Genomic DNA, 23,905 nt, shown 5'->3' on the forward strand with positions numbered 1-23,905 from the left:
TGACCTTTCCGTCACATGCTCCGGGGGAATTCCACAGCTAATTTGATTCGCTATAACGTATCAAGGATTTATGCCAAGAGATTTGACTATTTGATACAATGTGTCACCTTTAAGAAAATAATGGCCACATTCACATTCAAATACTATTCGATTAAATACAATATTATCACTCTATTAAGCGACTAAAGGCAGATTTTGGCACTATGTCAAAATACCCATGCTGACACTTGATCTGTGTGCATAACAGTTGGGGTTCCTGCTATATTTGTCACAAACTGTATTTGCTTCCTTGGTTAGCCTGTCAAAAACACTGTCAATGGTCGCCCTGAATCGACGTTGCTGGGGGAGTTATTGGATAATTTATCACCAAGGTAAACTTAACCAGTGTTTTTGATTTAGTAACAATTAGGCTATAATAACTGATATATCTAGTCATAGTTATAGCAAATAAATCTGAAACTCCAGCATAGTTTAAATGGTGTGTTACGTTTATGTGTACAGCATGCCTGATCAATGTTTTGACAGAGGTTCAGGATGTTCGAGAAGCAAACCCTCCTTTAACTGTCATCATTGTGTACAGTTCTTTCTGAACAAGTGTTTTTCTAAACATTAAGACTATGAATCATACTTGTTTTGATTGCAAATAATGAACTCTTTGCATGGCTTCCATAAGTTAACTCATTTAATATTTATACTTATTTTTAAAGGTACATAAAGCATATCAAATTTACACAAGTGAATGACTGGTTGGTTAATGTTGGGTAAATAGAACATCAAAATATTGACAATACTTACTTCCAGTGGGATCCTGATCCTTAGTGGAAAAATATGAATCTGACATGTTTTATTTGATTGCCCAGTCCACCACAGTACCTCCACCCTCCTCCTCCCATCATGGACCTGTATGAGGTCTTCACAGGAAGCAGGCTGGATGTCATCACTGAGGAGGTGCTGAGTGGAGACGAGGAGCGTGGGGAGGAGCACCAGGAGGAGGTGAAGGAGGAGGAGGTGAACAGGGATCTCCCTACCAAAGAGGCCTTCGTAGTGGTGTCAGAGAGAACAGAGACTAGAGAGTTGTCCTCTACCTCCCAGCGTTTCTCCACGGATACCAACGACTCTCTAAGGTCCGTAATACAAAACTTGCTTTATTGGTCCATTTGCACAGATATTATTTTTTTATTTGTTGCTGTCACAGTTACCCAACCTGATACACAACACAAACATCACAGGCTGCGAGGGGTACTTAGGGGTAAAGTGCCTTGCTCAAGGGCACAACAGTAGTAGGTAGTGTACAGGATCCTCCGGGTTCCGGCTCACTCCCTGAAAATTTCCCCTGCAGACAGGGGTTCAGGGGTTCGAACCGGCAAACCTCTGGTTACTGGCCCACCTCTCAAACCTCAAGGCTACTGCCACCAAGGCTACCCCCATCCCCGGTGTCTAATGCACTATGTATGTAATCTTTGCATGACATGTTGCATGCATCAATCATTTAATAACGGATACAATAAAGCAATCATCATCAGGTTTGAGGCGTATGTCCCGTCTTCAGATGAGGAGGGAACTCCATCACCTGACAGCTCTGTGGACGAACACGATGACGTGTTTGAGCACAAGGAGTCAGAGGTAGGGGAGGGTGTGTGGTGAGTCGGAGGAAGGGTGGGGTGTGTGTTGAGTCGGAGGTAGGGTGGGGTGTGTGATGAGTCGGAGGTAGAGGAGGGTGTGTGTTGAGTCGGAGGTAGAGGAGGGTGTGTGATGAGTCGGAGGTAGAGGAGGGTGTGTGATGAGTCGGAGGTAGGGGAGGGCGTGTGTTGAGTCAGAGGTAGAGGAGGGTGTGTGTTGAGTCGGAGGTAGGGGAGGGTGTGTGATGAGTCGGAGAAAGGGGAGGGTGTGTGTTGAGTCAGAGGTAGAGGAGGGTGTGTGTTGAGTCGGAGGTAGAGGAGGGTGTGTGTTGAGTCGGAGGTAGAGGAGGGTGTGTGATGAGTCGGAGGTAGGGGAGGGTGTGTGATGAGTCGGAGGTAGGGGAGGGTGGGTGATGAGTCGGAGGTAGGGGAAGGTGTGTGTTGAGTCGGAGGTAGAGGAGGGTGTGTGATGAGTCGGAGGTAGGGGAGGGTGTGTGTTGAGTCGGAGGAAGGGGAGGGTGTGTGATGAGTCGGAGGTAGGGGAGGGTGTGTGTTGAGTCGGAGGTAGGGGAGGGTGTGTGTTGAGTCGGAGGTAGGGGAGGGTGTGTGATGAGTCAGAGGAAGGGTGTGTGTTGAGTCGGAGGTAGGGGAGGGTGTGTGATGAGTCAGAGGAAGGGTGTGTTTTGAGTCGGAGGAAGGGGAAAGTGTGTGTGGAGTCGGAGGTAGAGGAGGGTGTGTGTTGAGTCGGAGGTAGGGGAAGGTGTGTGATGAGTCGGAGGAAGGGTGGGGTGTGTGTGTTGAGTCAGAGGAAGGGTGTGTGTTGAGTCGGAGGTAGGGGAGGGTGTGTGATGAGTCGGAGGTAGAGGAGGGTGTGTGTTGAGTCGGAGGTAGAGGAGGGTGTGTGATGAGTCGGAGGTAGGGCAGGGTGTGTGTTGAGTCGGAGGTAGGGGAGGGTGTGTGATGAGTCGGAGGTAGGGGAGGGTGTGTGATGAGTCGGAGGTAGGGGAGGGTGTGTGTTGAGTCGGAGGTAGGGGAAGGTGTGTGATGAGTCGGAGGTAGGGGAGGGTGTGTGATGAGTCAGAGGAAGGGTGTGTCTTGAGTCGGAGGTAGGCGAGGGTGTGTGATGAGTCAGAGGAAGGGTGTGTGTTGAGTCGGAGGTAGGGGAGGGTGTGTGATGAGTCGGAGGTAGGGGAGGGTGTGTGATGAGTCAGAGGAAGGGTGTGTGTTGAGTCGGAGGTAGGGGAGGGTGTGTGATGAGTCAGAGGAAGGGTGTGTGATGAGTCGGAGGAAGGGGAAGGTGTGTGTTGAGTTGGAGGAAGGTGTGTGTTGAGTTGGAAGGTGTGTGATGAGTCGGAGGAAGGGAAAGGTGTGTGATGAGTCAGAGGAAGGGGAAGGTGTGTGTTGAGTTGGAGGAAGGTGTGTGTTGAGTTGGAAGGTGTGTGATGAGTCGGAGGAAGGGGAGGGTGTGTGATGAGTCAGAGGAAGGGCGTGTGATGAGTCGGAGGTAGGGGAGGTGTGTGATGAGTCGGAGGAAGGGGAAGGTGTGTGTTGAGTCGGAGGAAGGGGAAGGTGTGTGATGAGTCGGAGGTAGTGGAAGGTGTGTGTTGAGTCGGAGGTAGGGGAAGGTGTGTGATGAGTCGGAGGAAGTGGAAGGTGTGTGTGTGTGTTAATTCCATGTGAATATACCCTTAATCTAGCCTGAGTGCCAGTCTGTGTGTGCTCTCCTGCCAACTTCTACAGGCATTGTTTGGCGTGACGGCACAACAGAAGTTGGCGAGAGCACAAACAGATTTGCACTCAGGCGACCCTTGACCCTCTGTAAGAGTTCATTTCTGCTGTGCCTTCAGAACAAGGTGAATAACATCAGGACTAAGCTGGAGGAGAAGGTGGTGGAGATGGAGAACTTTGCAGGACATCTAGAAGAGATCTTCCTCACTGTGGAGGTACAACAACCACTATTACTGACACAACCACTATTACTGACGCAACAACCAATATTACTGACACAACAACCACTATTACTGACACAACAACCACTATTACTGACACAACAACCACCACTACTGACACAACAACCACTATTACTGACGCAACAACCACTATTACTGACACAACCACTATTACTGACACAACCACTATTACTGACGCAACAACCACTATTACTGACGCAACAACCACTATTACTGACGCAACAACCACTATTACTGACACAACCACTATTACTGACACAACCACTATTACTGACGCAACAACCACTATTACTGACACAACCACTATTACTGACACAACAACCACTATTACTGACACAACCACTATTACTGACACAACCACTATTACTGACGCAACAACCACTATTACTGACACAACCACTATTACTGACGCAACAACCACTATTACTGACACAGCAACCACTACTACTGACCCAAAAACCACTATTACTGACACAACAACCACTATTATTGACACGACAACGACTATTACTGGCACAACAACCACTATTACTGACACAACAACCACTATTACTGGCACAACAACCACTATTACTGACACAACAACCACTATTACTGACACAACAACCACTATTACTGACACAGCAACCACTATTACTGACCCAACAACCACTATTACTGACACAGCAACCACTATTACTGACCCAACAACCACTATTACTGGCACAACAACCACTATTACTGACACAACAACCACTATTACTGGCACAACAACCACTATTACTGACACAACAACCACTATTACTGACACAACAACCACTATTACTGACACAACAACCACTATTACTGACCCAACAACCACTATTACTGACACAACAACCACTATTACTGACACAACAACCACTATTACTGACACAGCAACCACTATTACTGACAACAACCACTATTACTGACACAACAACCACTATTACTGACACAGCAACCACTATTACTGACACAACCACTATTACTGACACAACAACCACTATTACTGACACAACAACCACTATTACTGACACAACAACCACTACTACAACAACCACTATTACTGACCCAACAACCACTACTACTGACCCAACAACCACTATTACTGACCCAACAACCACTATTACTGACGCAACAACCACTATTACTGACGCAACAACCACTATTACTGACGCAACAACCACTATTACTGACACAACCACTATTACTGACACAACAACCACTATCACTGACACAACAACCACTATTACTGACGCAACAACCACTATTACTGACGCAACAACCACTATTACTGACACAGCAACCACTACTACTGACACAACAACCACTATCACTGACACAACAACCACTATTACTGACACAACAACCACTATTACTGACCCAACAACCACTATTACTGACACAACAACCACTATTACTGACAACAACCACTATTACTGACACAACAACCACTATTATTGACACGACAACGACTATTACTGACTCAACAACCACTACTACTGACACAACAACCACAACAACCACCATTACTGACACAACAACCACTATTACTGACACAACAACCACTATTACTGACACAACAACCACTATTACTGGCACAACAACCACTATTACTGACACAACAACCACTATTACTGACCCAACAACCACTATTACTGACACAACAACCACTATTACTGACAACAACCACTATTACTGACACAACAACCACCATTACTGACACAACAACCACTACTACAACAACCACTATTACTGACACAACAACCACTACTACTGACACAACAACCACTATAACTGACACAACAACCACTATTACTGACACAACAACCACTATTACTGGCACAACAACCACTACTACTGACCCAACAACCACTACTACTGACACAACAACCACTATTACTGACACAACAACCACTATTACTGACACAACAACCACTATTACTGACACAACAACCACTATTACTGACACAACAACCACTACTACTGACACAACAACCACTATTACTGGCACAACAACCACTACTACTGACCCAACAACCACTACTACTGACCCAACAACCACTACTACTGACACAACAACCACTATTACTGACACAACAACCACTATTACTGACACAACAACCACTATTACTGACACAACAACCACTATTACTGACACAACAACCACTACTACTGACCCAAAAACCACTATTACTGACACAACAACCACTACTACTGACACAACAACCACTACTACTGACACAACAACCACTACTACTGACACGACAACCACTGCTACTGACACGACAACCACTGCTACTGACACAACAACCACTACTACTGACACAACAACCACTATTACTGACACAACCACTACTACTAGACACAGCAACCACTATTACTGACACAACAACCACTATAACTGACACAACAACCACTATTACTGACACAACAACCACTATTACTGACACGACAACCACTATTACTGACACAACAACGACTATTACTGACTCAACAACCACTATTACTGACACAGCAACCACTATTACTGACACAACAACGACTATTACTGACTCAACAACCACTACTACTGACACAACAACCACAACAACCACTATTACTGACACGACAACCACTACTACTGACACAACAACCACTATTACTGGCACAACAACCACTATTACTGACACAACAACCACTATTACTGACACAACAACCACTATTACTGACACAACAACCACTACTACTGACACAACAACCACTACTACTGACACAACAACCACTACTACTGACACAACAACCACTACTACTGACACAACAACCACTACTACTGACACAACAACCACTATTATTGACACAACAACCACTACTACTGACCCAACAACCACTATTACTGACACAACAACCACCACTACTGACACAACAACCACTACTACTGACACAACAACCACTACTACTGACACAACAACCACTATTACTGACACAGCAACCACTATTACTGACACAACAACCACTATTACTGACACAACAACCACTATTACTGACACAACAACCACTATTACTGACACAACAACCACTATTACTGACACAACAACCACTATTACTGACACAACAACCACTACTACTGACACAACAACCACTACTACTGACACAACAACCACAACAACCACTATTACAACAACCACTATTACTGACACAACAACCACTATTACTGACACAACAACCACTATTACTGACACAACAACCACTACTACTGACACAACAACCACTATCACAGCAACCACTATTACTGACACAGCAACCACTATTACTGACACAACAACCACTATCACAGCAACCACTATTACTGACACAGCAACCACTATTACTGACCCAACAACCACTATTACTGACACAACAACCACTATTACTGACACAACAACCACTATTACTGACACAACAACCACTATTACTGACACAACAACCTCTATTACTGACCCAACAACCACTACTACAACAACCACTATTACTGACACAACAACCACTATAACTTATACAACAACCACTACTACTGACACAACAACCACTATAACTGACACAACAACCACTACTACTGACACAACAACCACTATAACTGACACAACAACCAGTACTATTACTGACACAACAACCACTACTACTGACAACAACCACTATAACTGACACAACAACCACTACTACTGACAACAACCACTATTACTGACACAACAACCACTACTACTGACACAGCAACCACTATAACTGACACAACATCAACCAATATTACTGACACAACAACCACTATTACCGACACAGCAACCACTATTACTGACACAGCTACCACTATTACTGACACAACAACCACTATTACTGACACAACAACCACTATTACTGACACAACAACCACTACCACTGACACAACAACCACTATTACTGACACAACAACCACTATTACTGACACAACAACCACTATTACTGACACAACAACCACTATTACTGACACAACAACCACTATTACTGACGCAACAACCACTATTACTGACACAGCAACCACTATTACTGACACAACAACCACTATTACTGACACAACAACCACTATTACTGACGCAACAACCACTATTACTGACACAGCAACCACTATTACTGACACAACAACCACTACTACTGACACAGCAACCACTATTACTGACACAACAACCACTATTACTGACACAACAACCACTATTACTGACACAACAACCACTATTACTGACACAACAACCACTACTACTGACACAGCAACCACTATTACTGACACAACAACCACCATTACTGACACAACAACCACTACTACAACAACCACTATTACTGACCCAACAACCACTACTACTGACCCAACAACCACTACTACTGACCCAACAACCACTACTACTGACACAACAACCACTATTACTGACACAACAACCACTATTACTGACACAACAACCACTATTACTGACCCAACAACCACTATTACTGACACAACAACCACTATTACTGACACAACAACCACTACTACTGACCCAAAAACCACTACTACTGACACAACAACCACTATTACTGACACAGCAACCACTATTACTGACACAACAACCACTACTACTGACACAGCAACCACTATTACTGACACAACAACCACTATTACTGACACAACAACCACTATTACTGACACAACAACCACTACTACTGACACAGCAACCACTATTACTGACACAACAACCACTATTACTGACACAACAACCACTACTACTGACACAACAACCACTATTACTGACACAACAACCACTATTACTGACACAACAACCACTATTACTGACACAACAACCACCATTACTGACACAACAACCACTATTATTGACACAACGACCACTATTACTGACACAACAACCACTACTACTGACACAACAACCACTATCACAACAACCACCATTACTGACAAAACAACCGCTACTACTGACAAAACAACCACCATTACTGACAAAACAACCGCTACTACTGACAAAACAACCACTATTACTGACACAGCAACCACTATCACTGACACGACAACCACTACTACTGACACAGCAACCACTATCACTGACACGACAACCACAGTACACACATAACAAAGACACATCCACGGGTTTTCAACCCCGTTTGGGAGCCCCTGACCCTCGCTTAATGAAACGTTTCATATCTTTCAGGAGAATTTTGGTCGTCAGGAGCAACACCTGGAGCAGCACTGCAACGATGTCCTACAGACGTTGTCCCATCGTCACGAGGATCGAGCCGCTACGCTGGCGGAGGAGAAGAAGAGGAAGTTGGAGGCCTTGTACACTCAGCTGCTGGGCTGCGGACACACCCTGGACGCATCCAAGGACCTGATTGAGACCGCCCAGGAACTGTACCGCACCGAGGACAAACGACTCTTTCTACAGGTCTGTTGAGAGTGGGTCGTCACAATGACTTATTCAAGATTAAATCATTGAATTGCTCATATAGCTTTATAACTTGAAATAACTTTGAAACATTGAAAAGTTTATGATAACTTTGTTTTGCTATGAGTTATGTTTTTTGTTTGTCACACCATTCTGGGTAAACCCTAGACACTGTCGTGAGTGAAAAGCCCAGGAGGACAGGGGTTTCTGAGATACAGGAACCGGCGCGCCTGGCAATGACGATCATACCATGTTAAAATTTGCTTAGGTCACTCGTTTAGCCCATCCTAACGTTCAATCGAACAGTAACTGAATGCCTCAATGCCTGTCTGCCTGCTTTATATAGCAAGCCCTGGCCACTTGACTCACTGTCTGTAGGAGCGAACCATTTTCGTGAACGGGGTGGTGTACCTAATAAACTGGCCACCGAGTGTATATTCTGTGGTCTTTGTGATGTTTTAATCTGCCAGTTAAAGGTTTTATGAACCTTAAAATGTTAATGGCCACTGGTTGACTTTTGATGTTGTGAACTTTTCCTTGACAGGCTGTTATGCCCACCATGAAGAGGTAAAGTACTTCAAGGAGATTAACACTGCTGCCTGAGACTACAACAGAACTATACTATGCTATACTATATTATACTGTAAGGAAACTAACATTGCTAGCCTGAGAGTATAACCGAACTAGCCTGGCTCCAGATCCATTTTATCCTGGTTCCAGATCCATTTTATCCTGGTTCCAGATCCATTTAATTCTGGTTCCAGATCCATTTAATTCTGGTTCCAGATCCATTTAATTATTTTTCCTGATCCATTTTATCCTGGTTCCAGATCCATTTTATTCTGGTTCCAGATCCATTTTATCCTGGTTCCAGATCCATTTGATGCTGGTTCCAGATCCATTTAATTCTGGTTACAGATCCATTTTATCCTGGTTCCAGATCCATTTGATCCTGGTCCCAGATCCATTTTATCCTGGTTCCAGATCCATTTTATCCTGGTTCCAGATCCATTTTATCCTGGTTCCAGATCCATTTTATCCTGGTCCCAGATCCATTTTATCCTGGTCCCAGATCCATTTTATCCTGGTCCCAGAACCATTTTATCCTGGTCCCAGAACCATTTTATCCTGGTCCCAGACTCATTTTATCCTGGTCCCAGATCCATTTTATCTTGGTTCCAGATCCATTTTATCCTGGTTCCAGACCCATTTTATCCTGGTTCCAGATCTGTTTGTTCTCTTGCCAACATGCTTGATCTATTTGTGTTATCTTGTTGCTTGACCATGACCATAGGAGTTGGCAAGGCACAAAGAGATCTGGGACCGGGCTATAACGAAACTATTATAAGTGTTTGTTTACAACTGCATGTTAGTGAGTCTGGTTAATAACAGTGTAATCATGTGATTTGCTGTGAACCGTGGAACAACCTGATTAGGACTGTTTCATTAGCATATTATATCAGGTTATGTTTGATGTCATCAACGCTCATTCTGAAACCAAAATAGCTTCCGATCCTAATTAGCCAACTAATTCAACTAATTTGAACCTAAGCAGTATAATGAATGTGTTTGATGTTGAAGAGGGTTTGTTGACATAGCTTGTGTTTTGAATAGCATGCCGACGCATGACGCTACATCCCATGTTCATTTCAGTGTCGTTTTAGGTGGGCTATGTTCAGAAGGTTGCGACGTTACAAAACGTTTTCGGATAGAAATCAATTTTGTAGAACAGGTATGATTTTTCGTTGTGTAGAATTGGGCATCTTGTCAGCTCTATTCATTCCTTTTCTATATGCAACGTTCTGAACGTTTCACCCCACTGAATACAGGTCTGTTTGTCCAATCAGAATTGAGAAGTTTGCTGACAGGTGTTTTGTTTGTCCAATCACAATCAAGGGGTTTGCTGACTTGGGTGCGTTTTGTCCATTCAGAATCAAGGTTTTTGCTGATTGATGTTTTGTTTGCCGAATCAGAATTGAGGAGTTTGCAAAGGAGAAGCCTGACCTGACGCTGGTGACCTCTCTGGAGTTTGACATTCCCCTCGCTGACCTGTCAGACGTCAAGACCATGATGGACTCCATCAACATCGTACCAGGTCTGATCAATCAATCAACCCCTCCTTCCATACACCCACCTACCTACACATCAATCAACCCATCCTTCCATACACCCACCTACCTACCCATCAATCAACCCCTCCTTCCATACACCCACCTACCTACCCATCAATCAACCCCTCCTTCCATACACCCACCCGCACATCAATCAATCAAGCCATCCTTCCATACACCCATCCATTCATCCTTCCATATACCCACACATCCATTCATCCTTCCATACACCCACTCATCCATTCATCCTTCCATATACCCACACATCCATTCATCCTTCCATACACCCACCCATCCATTCATCCTTCCATACACCCACCCATCCATTCATCCTTCCTTCCTTCCACCCACCCACCCATCCATCCATACACTCATCCATCCATTCATCCTTCCTTCCTTCCACCCACCCACCCATCCATCCATACACTCATCCATCCATTCACCACAGGAGGTTGGTGGCATCTTAATCAGGGAGGATGTGCTCGTGGTAATGACTGGATCGGAATCAGTGGAATGGTATCAAATACATCAACACATGGTTTCCATATGTTTGATTCCATTCTCTCCGTTCCAGACGTTATTATGAGCCGTCCTCCCCTCAGCAGCCTCCACTGCCATCCATCCATTCATACATTCGTCAAAACATTTTTATTTTCGTTTTTTACATCCCCCTCTGATCACATAATTATATTCTTAAAACCGGTTTATTCAGAATAACATAGTACATTTAATGTACAGACATTTCCATCCCGTGATTTCTGGCCTCGGTTGATACATCTGTGATTTTTATAAACAGACTTGAGGTCGTGATTGGGAGTCCCATAGGGTGGCGCACAATTGGCCCAGTGTCGTCCGGGTTTGGCCGGGGTAGGCCGTCATTGTAAATAAGAATTTGTTCTTAACTGACTTACCTAGTTAAATAAATGTTACATATATATATATTTTAAACGCAATTAGATTTAGGCCATGGATGGGCAACTGATCAATTTACAAAGTCTAAAATAAAAAACATAATTTTTTGTATTTTGGTCAGGGGACTCAAACATCTCTCTCCATTCTGTGCCAAAATGTCTAGAATTGCAGGAAATAAGATGTAAAACTGCAAATGTTTCTCTCCGCCCCATGGCAAAATGAGTAGAATTGCATGAAATGTGTTATAAAATTGCAAAATCTTCTCCCCGCCCTCATGGCAAAATATGTAGATTTGCCGCATTCTTGCTTTAAAACGACAAAATGTTCTTTACGCGTCATGCCAAAATGTGTAGGAAATGTACAAGAAATTAACTCTTAAAAACTTGTTCTCTCCGTTGTCAAGAGGGGGGCCGCTAAAATGTTTTGCTGGCAAGGTGTGGGTATGGATGTGGATATGTAGACCCGCAAGCCACTGCAGGCCCCCCATGAGTTCAGATTTCAGATTTTTTGTGCCCCCCCCCCCCCCCCATCAAAGTTGCCCATCCCTGATTTAGACTAAGAGTATGAGCTTGGAACAGAGCAGAGCCCCAGAGAAATCCTTCCAGACTCCAAACTCTACCTTTTATATACATGGAGGTTAGCTAGGGGGGTTTGGTTGCTTAGAAACAAATGACTTTGATGAAAAAAGTGATTTCATTTCCCTGATGTATTTAATTACATAAGGCCACTGGAGTGATGATTCAGGCACTTTCGAGGGATGCTTTCATTCTGCTGAAGTTTGACTGAGTCAATGATTGTGTCTCAAATGGCCTTCTATTCCCTATATAGAACACTACGTTGGACCAGAGCCTATTGGTCAAAAGCAGTGCACTGAATAGGGTGCCATTTGGGACACATCCCATCTCCATACTGCTTCTGTAGCTAATGCTTGTTGAGGCTGGCTGTGACATCAGTCTGTCTGAAAAGAGATTATGGCTGTGACATCAGTCTGTCTTGAAGAGAGATTATGGCTGTGACGTCAGTCTGTGTGAAAAGAGATTATGGCTGTGACGTCAGTCTGTCTGAAAAGAGATTATGGCTGTGACGTCAGTCTGTCTTGAAGAGAGTTTATGGCTGTGACGTCAGTCTGTCTGAAAAGAGATTATGGCTGTGATGTCAGTCTGTCTTGAAGAGAGATTATGGCTGTGATGTCAGTCTGTCTTGAAGAGAGATTATGGCTGTGATGTCAGTCTGTCTTGAAGAGAGATTATGGCTGTGATGTCAGTCTGTCTTGAAGAGAGATTATGGCTGTGATGTCAGTCTGTCTTGAAGAGAGATTATGGCTGTGATGTCAGTCTGTCTTGAAGAGAGATTATGGCTGTGACGGCAGTCTGTCTTGAAGAGAGATAATGGTTGTGTGCCTCAAATGGCACCTTGTTCCCTATATAGTGTTGACCAGGGCCCTGTTCCCTATAGCGTGTTGACCAGGGCCCTGTTCCCTATATAGTGTTGACCAGGGCCCTGTTCCCTATATAGTGTTGACCAGGGACCTGTTACCTATATAGTGTTGACCAGGGCCCTGTTCCCTATATCGTGTTGACCAGGGCCCTGTTCCCTATATCGTGTTGACCAGGGCCCTGTTCCCTATATAGTGTTGACCAGGGCCCTGTTCCCTATATAGTGTTGACCAGGGCCCTGTTCCCTATATCGTGTTGACCAGGGCCCTGTTCCCTATATAGTGTTGACCAGGGCCCTGTTCCCTATATCGTGTTGACCAGGGCCTTTAAAGATCTCGTCCAAGGTACTGCACTGCAGGGAATGGGGTGTCATTAGTAATGCACTAGTCTGTGACGTGTGTCTATCTTTGATTCACTTGGTGACACACCTCCGACAGCTTTGTTTTGTTTCTCAGAATCTCTGATTCCACGGAAGGACACACATTTCAGAGAAGTTTCAAAATGTAGAAAAATCCTGTAATAAAATGGTCTTAATTAATAAAGTCCTTTGTGTTTAAATTTAGAAGGGGGGAGGGGGGCGCAGTGTGAAAATCAATGAAATAGAGACTTAGTATTATGTTGTCACAGTCACTTAGAAAAAGTGGCAAGACCATGAAATAAATCTCTGTGGAGGAAAATAAAACATCAATGGAGTACAAACTAATTCACATAAAGGTATTCCTCTCTCTCTGTAATGTCACGATCACGGTACTGATCTTCATCTTGATGTGTTTGTTGTGTCATTTCAGCCCCATCTGCCCCGGTCATCAACCCCCAGGTGTCTAACTCGGCCACGCGGACATCTCTGCGTGTGTGCTGGAGCCTGTTCTCAGACGACTCTGTGGAATACTACGAGCTCTACTACAGACCTGTCCTGGAGGACACACCAGCTGCAGACAGCACCAAGGGGCCTGATGGTAGCAACTAGTACAACCACAACCAGTACAGCTTAGAATCAGGACAGAGAATCAGAATGGAGAATCGGAATGTAGAATCAGAACATAGAATCAGGACATAGAATCAGAATGTAGAATCGGAATGTAGAATCAGAACATAGAATCAGGACATAGAATCAGAATGTAGAATCGGAATGTAGAATCAGAACATAGAATCAGGACATAGAATCAGAATGTAGAATCGGAATATAGAATCAAAATGTAGAATCAGAACATAGAATCTGGACATAGAATCTGAATATAGAATCTGGAAATAGTAGTCACAACCTGTAAAACATAGAATCAGGACATAGAATCAGAATGTAGAATCAAAACATAGAAAAAAAGTAAAACATAGAATCAGAACATATAACATAGAATCACAACCTGTAAAACATAGAATCAGAACATGTAACATAGAATCAGAACCTATAAAACATAGAATGAGAACCTAGAATCTGAATATAGATTCAGAACATAACATAGACAGACATTCCAGTTGAATGTTTCATGACATTATGGACCAACACAGAGACAATATTTTGGGTGTACTATTTGGAATGTTCAATCTCTCTAAAAGGATTAATTGAATCTAATTGAATCAACTATTCCCCTATAAGGGAGACTATGGTTACTTTACTTAAAACCATCAGGTATAAGGCTTTAATAAAACTTTATAATGCATTGTTGTAATGTTGTAAATGATTGAAGTGAGTTGTCTCTCCTCCTCAGTGTCTAATGTGAAGGTAAAGGAAACCCACTGTAGTGTAGGAGAGCTGCTACCTAACGTGCAGTATGAGTTCTGGGTCACAGCTACCAATACTACAGGCATCAGCCCTGCCAGTGAGAAGGCTGTCTACGTGACAGGTAAAACCATGGGCCTGTTACAGGGAACACCACGTTCAAACTAACTAACAGTGGTTTTCAATAGGAATGTGTCAGTGGAAGACACAACTGAATACAATGGGTTGCACTATTTTAATGCTGTGCTCTCTCACCTCTCTACCTCTTTAATCCCCCTGTATCTCCCTCTTCTCCTCCCCCTCCAGTCCCATCTCCACCAGTCATCAGACAGAGGGAGTGTAGCAGTTGTCCGGAAGCCGCTCTGATTCGCTGGGAGTCAGGAAACACCAACCCAGTCGACTCCTACACCGTAGAGCTGAGTGAGACAGGCACTGATGGACAGAGTGGGGTCACTGAGTAAGAAATACACACATGCACTCTCACACCCCCACACACGCCCGTAAACATAACACACATAAACACTCACACACATAAACGCACACACTGAAGTTTCAATATAAAATGCGAATTTTAATCCACTTCCTGAATTGACTAAACTGACAAAGAGTTGACATCCGTTCTACTCCCCATTGGTTCTCCCTGCAGGTCTGTAATGTGATTGGTTCTCCCTGCAGGTCTGAATCACTCGCCACTTTAATAATGTTTACATACTGCTTTACTCATCTCATATGTATATACTGTATTTTAGTCAATGCCACTCCGACGTTGCTCAATCTAATATTTAATTCTTAATTCCATTATTTTACTTTTAGATTTGTGTGTAGTGTTGTGAATTTCTGGATATTACTGCACTGTTGGAGCTAGGAACACAAGCATTTCGCAACACCCGCAATAACATCTGCTAAATATGTGTATGTGACCAATACAATGTGATTTGATTAATGTGATTGGTTCTCCCTCCTGGTCTATAATGTGATTGGTTCTCCCTGCAGGTCTGTAATGTGATTGGTTCTCCCTGCAGGTCCATCGTGGCTGTTCCTACCTGTGAGAGTCTGATCCAGCTGCAGTCAGGAAGACAGTACCTCATCTACGTCAGAGCTGTCAACATCGGAGGACCCAGTGACAGGAGCGAGGCTTTTACCGTCTCTACTACAGGTGAGAGGAGAGACCTCCATGTCCTGACGCTGTAGTATGTTTAGTTAATGTTGTTCAGTGTCAAATATTATTCTGTCTCATAGCACCTTTATAGTTGTCAAGACCAGACAGTGAGGTTGTTACTGTGTGTGTAGGAACCATCTTCCACCTGCTGCAGGACACAGCCCACCCCTGTCTGTCCATCTCTGAGGACGGCTTCTCCATGTTCTACGGAGACGAGGAGCTCCCGCTCTCCGCCATGACCTTCGACGACAACACCTTCGCCAGGTAGACAGACCAACCAGGCGGGTTACACCTGCTGAACACCTCAGCTAATAGAGATCTGTTAATCACATGGGAGATTTACTGTTGCTTTCAAAACTAAACATCTGAAAATGTGAGTGTACTCATCCTGTGTAGTGTGCTGTGAATGTGTAGGTGTGTGTGTTGTGTGTGTACTCATCCTGTGTAGTGTGCTGTGAATGTGTAGTGTGTAGGTGTGTACTGTGTAGGTGTGTGTGTGTGTGTGTGTGTGTGTAGGTGTGCTGTGAATGCGTAGGTGTGTGTACTGTATAGGTGTGTGTGTTGTGTGTGTACTGTGTAGGTGTGTGTAGTGTGTAGGTGTGTGTGTAGTTGTGTCTCCTCCCTCTGATAGTGTGTGTTTGGTCCAGGTGTGTAGCTGTGTTAGGGGACCTGATCCCTGTGAGAGGCAGACATTACTGGGAGGTGGAACTGGAGGAGGACACAGAGTACAGGATTGGAGTGGCCTATGAAGATACTCAGAGAAACTCCTACCTGGGAGGAACAAATACATCCTGGTGCATGAGACATGTCCTCACCCCATCCAGGTGAGAAACCTTAACCTCTAACCCCTAACCTATCACTAACTCTTACCTGGGAGGACCCAACACGTCCTGGTGCATGAGACATGTCCTCACCCCATCCAGGTGAGAAACCCTAACCTCTAACCGCTAACCTGACCCCTCACCTAACCTGACCCCTAACCTATCACTAACTCTTACCTGGGAGGAGCCAACCTGCCCTCCCTCCCTCCCTCCCTTATTTAACCAGGTAGGCCAGTTGAGAACAAGTTCTCATTTACAACTGCGACCTGGCCAATATAAAGCAAAGCAGTGTGACACAAACAACAACACAGAGTTACACATGGAATAAACAAATTTACAGTCAATAATACAGTAGAAAAGTCTATATACAGTGTGTGCAAATGAAGTAAGATTAGGGAGGCAAGGCAACACACACTACAATCACAACAAGGCAACACACACTACAATCACAGAAAGTCCTCAAACAGGGTCTTTCACCTGACTACTGGACAGACTGGGAGTTGTTTAACACTGTTCTAGAGGGCTGACTCCTGGCGGTGTTTTAAATTCAGCTGACTCCTGGACAGACTGGGAGTTGTTTAACACTGTTCTAGAGGGCTGACTCCTGGAGGTGCTTTATATTCAGCTGACTACTGGACAGACTGGGAGTTGGTAAACACTGTTCTAGAGGGCTGACTCCTGGCGGTGTTTTAAATTCAGCTGACTACTGGACAGACTGGGAGTTGTTTAACACTGTTCTAGAGGGCTGACTCCTGGAGGTGCTTTAAATTCAGCTGACTACTGGACAGACTGGGAGTTGGTAAACACTGTTCTAGAAGGCTGACTCCTGGCGGTGCTTTAAATTCAGCTGACTATTGGACAGACTGGGAGTTGGTAAACACTGTTCTAGAGGGCTGACTCCTGGCGGTGTTTTAAATTCAGCTGACTAATTGGACAGACTGGGAGTTGTTTAACACTGTTCTAGAGGGCTGACTCCTGGCGGTGTTTTAAATTCAGCTGACTAATTGGACAGACTGGGAGTTGTTTAACACTGTTCTAGAGGGCTGACTCCTGGCGGTGTTTTAAATTCAGCTGACTACTGGACAGACTGGGAGTTGTTTAACACTGTTCTAGAGGGCTGACTCCTGGCGGTGTTTTAAATTCAGCTGACTACTGGACAGACTGGGAGTTGTTTAACACTGTTCTAGAGGGCTGACTCCTGGCGGTGTTTTAAATTCAGCTGACTACTGGACAGACTGGGAGTTGTTTAACACTGTTCTAGAGGGCTGACTCCTGGCGGTGCTTTAAATTCAGCTGACTCACCACTACCACTGCATGGCTTCCCAGAGGGAGATGTATGCTTATCTTCCCACAGGGTTCATCATTACCACACACTGTCTGAAAAGTAGGCCAGCCAAGGAGATTTTTGGTCGTTAAAATATCTCTCCCCTTCCTTGAAGCGCTTGGCTCGCTTCTTCTCACATTTCGCCTCCTAAACCTTTTCTGAGGCAGAAGTGACAAGTCAAGTTGTTTTTATTCCTGTGAAAAAGCCCATAGAATACCGTTACCTTATAGCTGCTGTTGCCATAGCAACTCTACTATTCCTGGCACTAAACAGGACTGTGGAACTGTCTCTTTACTAGGAGATCATTCACTGAGACGTCTCAACATGAAACACCACCACCTCAAAGTGTGTGAGAGGAGAGAGAAGGGCGAGAGAGAGAAGGGCGAGAGAGAGAGTACCTACTGCCTACGCAGAACCTGACAATACACACGTCTCATATCCCCTGCTAATCCTCTCTTTGGCAGTAAAAGGGTTTTATTTGGCCCAGTGACAGTGTTTGGTTGAGGATGTACATACTGTCTCCCCATGGTACTGTTAGTTTAAGATACAGTGTTGGTTTGAGGATGTACATACTGTCTCCCCATGGTACTGCTAGTTTAAGATACAGTGTTGGGTTGAGGATGTACATACTGTCTCCCCATGGTACTGCTAGTTTAAGATACAGTGTTGAGGATGTACATACTGTCTCCCCATGGTACTGCTAGTTTAAGATACAGTGTTGAGGATGTACATACTGTCTCCCCATGGTACTGCTAGTTTAAGATACAGTGTTGAGGATGTACATACTGTCTCCCCATGGTACTGTTAGTTTAAGATACAGTATTGGATTGAGGATGTACATACTGTCTCCCCATGGTACTGCTAGTTTAAGATACAGTGTTGAGGATGTACATACTGTCTCCCCATGGTACTGTTAGCTTAAGATACAGTGTTGAGGATGTACATACTGTCTCCCCATGGTACTGTTAGTTTAAGATACAGTATTGGATTGAGGATGTACATACTGTCTCCCCATGGTACTGCTAGTTTAAGATACAGTGTTGGGTTGAGGGTGTACATACTGTCTCCCCATGGTACTGCTAGTTTAAGATACAGTATTGGGTTGAGGATGTACATACTGTCTCCCCATGGTACTGCTAGTTTAAGATACAGTGTTGAGGATGTACATACTGTCTCCCCATGGTACTGCTAGTTTAAGATACAGTGTTGAGGATGTACATACTGTCTCCCCATGGTACTGCTAGTTTAAGATACAGTGTTGGGTTGAGGGTGTACATACTGTCTCCCCATGGTACTGCTAGTTTAAGATACAGTGTTGAGGATGTACATACTGTCTCCCCATGGTACTGTTAGTTTAAGATACAGTGTTGAGGATGTACATACTGTCTCCCCATGGTACTGTTAGTTTAAGATACAGTGTTGAGGATGTACATACTGTCTCCCCATGGTACTGCTAGTTTAAGATACAGTATTGGATTGAGGATGTACATACTGTCTCCCCATGGTACTGCTAGTTTAAGATACAGTGTTGGGTTGAGGATGTACATACTGTCTCCCCATGGTACTGTTAGTTTAAGATACAGTGTTGGGTTGAGGGTGTACATACTGTCTCCCCATGGTACTGCTAGTTTAAGATACAGTGTTGAGGATGTACATACTGTCTCCCCATGGTACTGTTAGTTTAAGATACAGTGTTGGGTTGAGGGTGTACATACTGTCTCCCCATGGTACTGCTAGTTTAAGATACAGTGTTGGGTTGAGGGTGTACATACTGTCTCCCCATGGTACTGCTAGTTTAAGATACAGTGTTGAGGATGTACATACTGTCTCCCCATGGTACTGCTAGTTTAAGATACAGTATTGGGTTGAGGATGTACATACTGTCTCCCCATGGTACTGCTAGTTTAAGATACAGTGTTGGGTTGAGGATGTACATACTGTCTCCCCATGGTACTGTTAGTTTAAGATACAGTATTGGGTTGAGGATGTACATACTGTCTCCCCATGGTACTGCTAGTTTAAGATACAGTGTTGGGTTTGAGGATGTACATACTGTCTCCCCATGGTACTGCTAGTTTAAGATAGTGTTGAGGATGTACATACTGTCTCCCCATGGTACTGCTAGTTTAAGATACAGTGTTGAGGATGTACATACTGTCTCCCCATGGTACTGCTAGTTTAAGATACAGTGTTGAGGATGTACATACTGTCTCCCCATGGTACTGTTAGTTTAAGATACAGTGTTGGGTTGAGGATGTACATACTGTCTCCCCATGGTACTGCTAGTTTAAGATACAGTGTTGGGTTGAGGATGTACATACTGTCTCCCCAGGGTACTGCTAGTTTAAGATACAGTGTTGGGTTGAGGATGTACATACTGTCTCCCCATGGTACTGCTAGTTTAAGATACAGTGTTGTGTTGAGGGTGTACATACTGTCTCCCCATGGTACTGCTAGTTTAAGATACAGTGTTGGTTTGAGGATGTACATACTGTCTCCCCATGGTACTACTAGTTTAAGATACAGTGTTGGTTTGAGGATGTACATACTGTCTCCCCATGGTACTGCTAGTTTAAGATAAAGATACAACACCATTTGATTCCTGCATCAAGGGTCTCATGTAGTAATTTACTGTGACATTATTGGTCGGGTTTCATAGCGTTGGGACCAGGAAGCCTAAGGGTTCATTTCCCTGACAGAGATTATGACTAGGCCTGGACCTAAAAGGTTATGTTCAATGGAGATTCTCAATTGATAATGATGTTTTGTACAGGACTAGTCTAATCTGTATCCGGGAAAACCATCCAGAAATCTTTTAACTGTATGTCGCTTTAAAGCATCTGCTAAAAATGATTGTATTGTTACTTATGTTATATTATCACAACACAGACATACCATATCTGTAGGCTACATGTTATGAATGAGTTAAGTGTAAGTCACATAACATTGTATGGTCTTAATGACATCAGTCTCCCCCTTCCTCCCCTCTCTTCCATTCCATCCAGACGCAAGTACGACTTCCTGTCACATTCTTCTTCTTCTATATCCTGTACACTCAGTGGCCAGTTTATTAGGTACCACCCATCTAGTACCAGGTCGGACCCTTTGCCTCCAGAACAGACTGAATTATTCGGGGTGTGGCATTCAATCGCTGCGCAATTGGTATCAAGGGACCTAATGTGTTCCCCACACCAGTACACCACCAGCCTGCTGCTTCGGCCAAATCCTGACTCTGCCATCAGCATGACACAACAGGAACCGGGATTCGTCGGACCAGGCGATGTTTGTCCACTCCTCAATTGTCCTGTGATCACGTGTCCACTGGAGCCTCTGCTTCTCGTTTTTAGCAGATGGGAGTGAAACCCAGTGTGGTCGTCTGCTGCAAAAGCCCGTCCATGACAAGGACCAACGAGTTGTGTGTTCCAAGATGCCGTTCTGCACACCACTGTTGTACTGCGCCTTTATTTGTCTGTTTGTGGCCCGCCTGTTAGCTTGCGTCATTCTCCTTTGACCTCTCTCATCGACTAGTTGTTTTCGCCCGCAGGACGGTTGACTGGATGTTTGTTGCACCATATTCTCGGTAAACCCTAGGAGGCTGTTCGAGGTACTGGATCTGGCGTGCCTGGGAACCGACGATCACACCACGCTCAGTCGCATAGGTCACTTGTTTTGCCCATTCTAACAGTAACAATGTGTCTGGCTGATTTATATCGCAAGCCACGGCCATGTGACTCACTGTCTGTAGGAGCGAACGTGGTGGTGTACCTAATAAACTGGCCACTGAGTGTATATAGAAGTATATGATGTGTAACAAGTCACAGAACCATCATTTTCTAAATGTCATCATTACTTCCATTCTGTTTTCCTCTCCTCCCCTCCATTTTATCTCCCCTTCCTCCCCTTCCTCCTCCATTCTGTCTCGTCTCCCCCTTCCTCCCCTCCATTTTATCTCCCTTTCCTCCTCCATTCTGTCTCGTCTCCCCCTTCCTCCCCTCCATTCTGTCTCGTCTCCCCCTTCCTCCCCTCCATTTTATCTCCCCTTCCTCCTCCATTCTGTCTCGTCTCCCCCTTCCTCCCCTCCATTTTATCTCCCCCTCCTCCCCTCCGCTCCATTCTGTCTCGTCTCCCCCTTCCTCCCCTCCATTCTGTCTCGTCTCCCCCTTCCTCCCCTCCATTTTATCTCCCTTTCCTCCTCCATTCTGTCTCCCCCTTCCTCCCCTCCCCTCCATTTTATCTCCCCTTCCTCCTCCATTCTGTCTCGTCTCCCCCTTCCTCCCCTCCATTTTATCTCCCCCTCCTCCCCTCCGCTCCATTCTGTCTCGTCTCCCCCTTCCTCCCCTCCATTCTGTCTCGTCTCCCCCTTCCTCCCCTCCATTTTATCTCCCTTTCCTCCTCCATTCTGTCTCCCCCTTCCTCCCCTCCCCTCTATTCTGTCTCCCCCGTCCTTCCCTCTATTCTGTCTCCCCCTTCCTCCCCTCTGTCTCCCCCTCTCCAGACACAAGTATGAGTTCCTCCACAGCGGCTGGAGCCCAGACATCCGGATAACGGTGAACCCTGTGAGGATCGGTCTCAGTCTGAACTATGAGAGAGGGATCCTGTCCTTCTTCAACGTAGAGCTGGAACAACACCTCCACACCTTCTACTGTAGCTTCCTACACTACGTTCATCCCTGCTTCGCTCTGGACAACCCTGGTGCACTCACTGTCCACAACGGGGTAGCAGCACCAGAGTACGTCCACTTGGTCTGAGCTTAGCCTACCATGATGTACATTAAAAACACACAGAATATAAAGGTGTATTTTCCATGGAAACGTCTTTCTGTTGTTTTTTATTCTAACCCTCTGGGCAACACTGCATGGTAGCACAAAAACATGTTAATGACCCTTTTGTGTAAGTGGATTAACAACCATATCTGAATAAAAACACTTTTTTCAGTGGTTTAGACCAGGGTTTGTTAAACTGATGCCTCCTGGGTACACATGTAGTTGTTTTTACCCAAGGACTACACAGCTGATTCAAATAACCAACTCATCAAGCTTTATTTGAATCAGCCATGTAGCGCTAGAGACTAACATGATGAAACCCTGGACTGGACTACCACAACACTGTTACAGACTAACATGATGAAACCCTGGACTGGACTCCAACACTGTTACAGACTAACATGATGAAACCCTGGACTGGACTACCACAACACTGTTACAGACTAACACGATGAAACCCAGGACTGGACTACCACAACACTGTTAGACTAACATGATGAAACCCTGGACTGGACTACCACAACACTGTTACAGACTAACATGATGAAACCCTGGACTGGACTACCACAACACTGTTACAGACTAACATGATGAAACCCTGGACTGGACTACCACAACACTGTTACAGACTAACATGATGAAACCCTGGACTGGAC

At 44.6% G+C, this 23,905-nt stretch overlaps 1 protein-coding gene across 1 annotated transcript; it reads left to right on the top strand.

Annotated features, from left to right (window-relative positions):
* Positions 1-15: 15 nt before the first annotated feature.
* LOC129834851 (fibronectin type III and SPRY domain-containing protein 2-like) lies at positions 16-23,400 on the top strand. Its single transcript, XM_055900178.1, has 14 exons — positions 16-371; positions 861-1,124; positions 1,524-1,623; positions 3,467-3,562; positions 8,773-9,006; positions 9,551-9,573; positions 10,980-11,101; positions 14,254-14,421; positions 15,172-15,306; positions 15,489-15,639; positions 16,205-16,338; positions 16,473-16,605; positions 16,989-17,165; positions 22,982-23,400. The coding sequence occupies exons 2-14, from the start codon at positions 895-897 to the stop codon at positions 23,232-23,234; spliced, it is 1,956 nt and encodes a 651-aa protein (XP_055756153.1). The 5' UTR covers positions 16-371; positions 861-894; the 3' UTR covers positions 23,235-23,400.
* The last annotated feature ends 505 nt before the right edge of the window (positions 23,401-23,905 follow it).

This window comes from Salvelinus fontinalis, chromosome 35 (genome assembly GCF_029448725.1).
Source record: "Salvelinus fontinalis isolate EN_2023a chromosome 35, ASM2944872v1, whole genome shotgun sequence".
NCBI lineage: Eukaryota > Metazoa > Chordata > Actinopteri > Salmoniformes > Salmonidae > Salvelinus > Salvelinus fontinalis.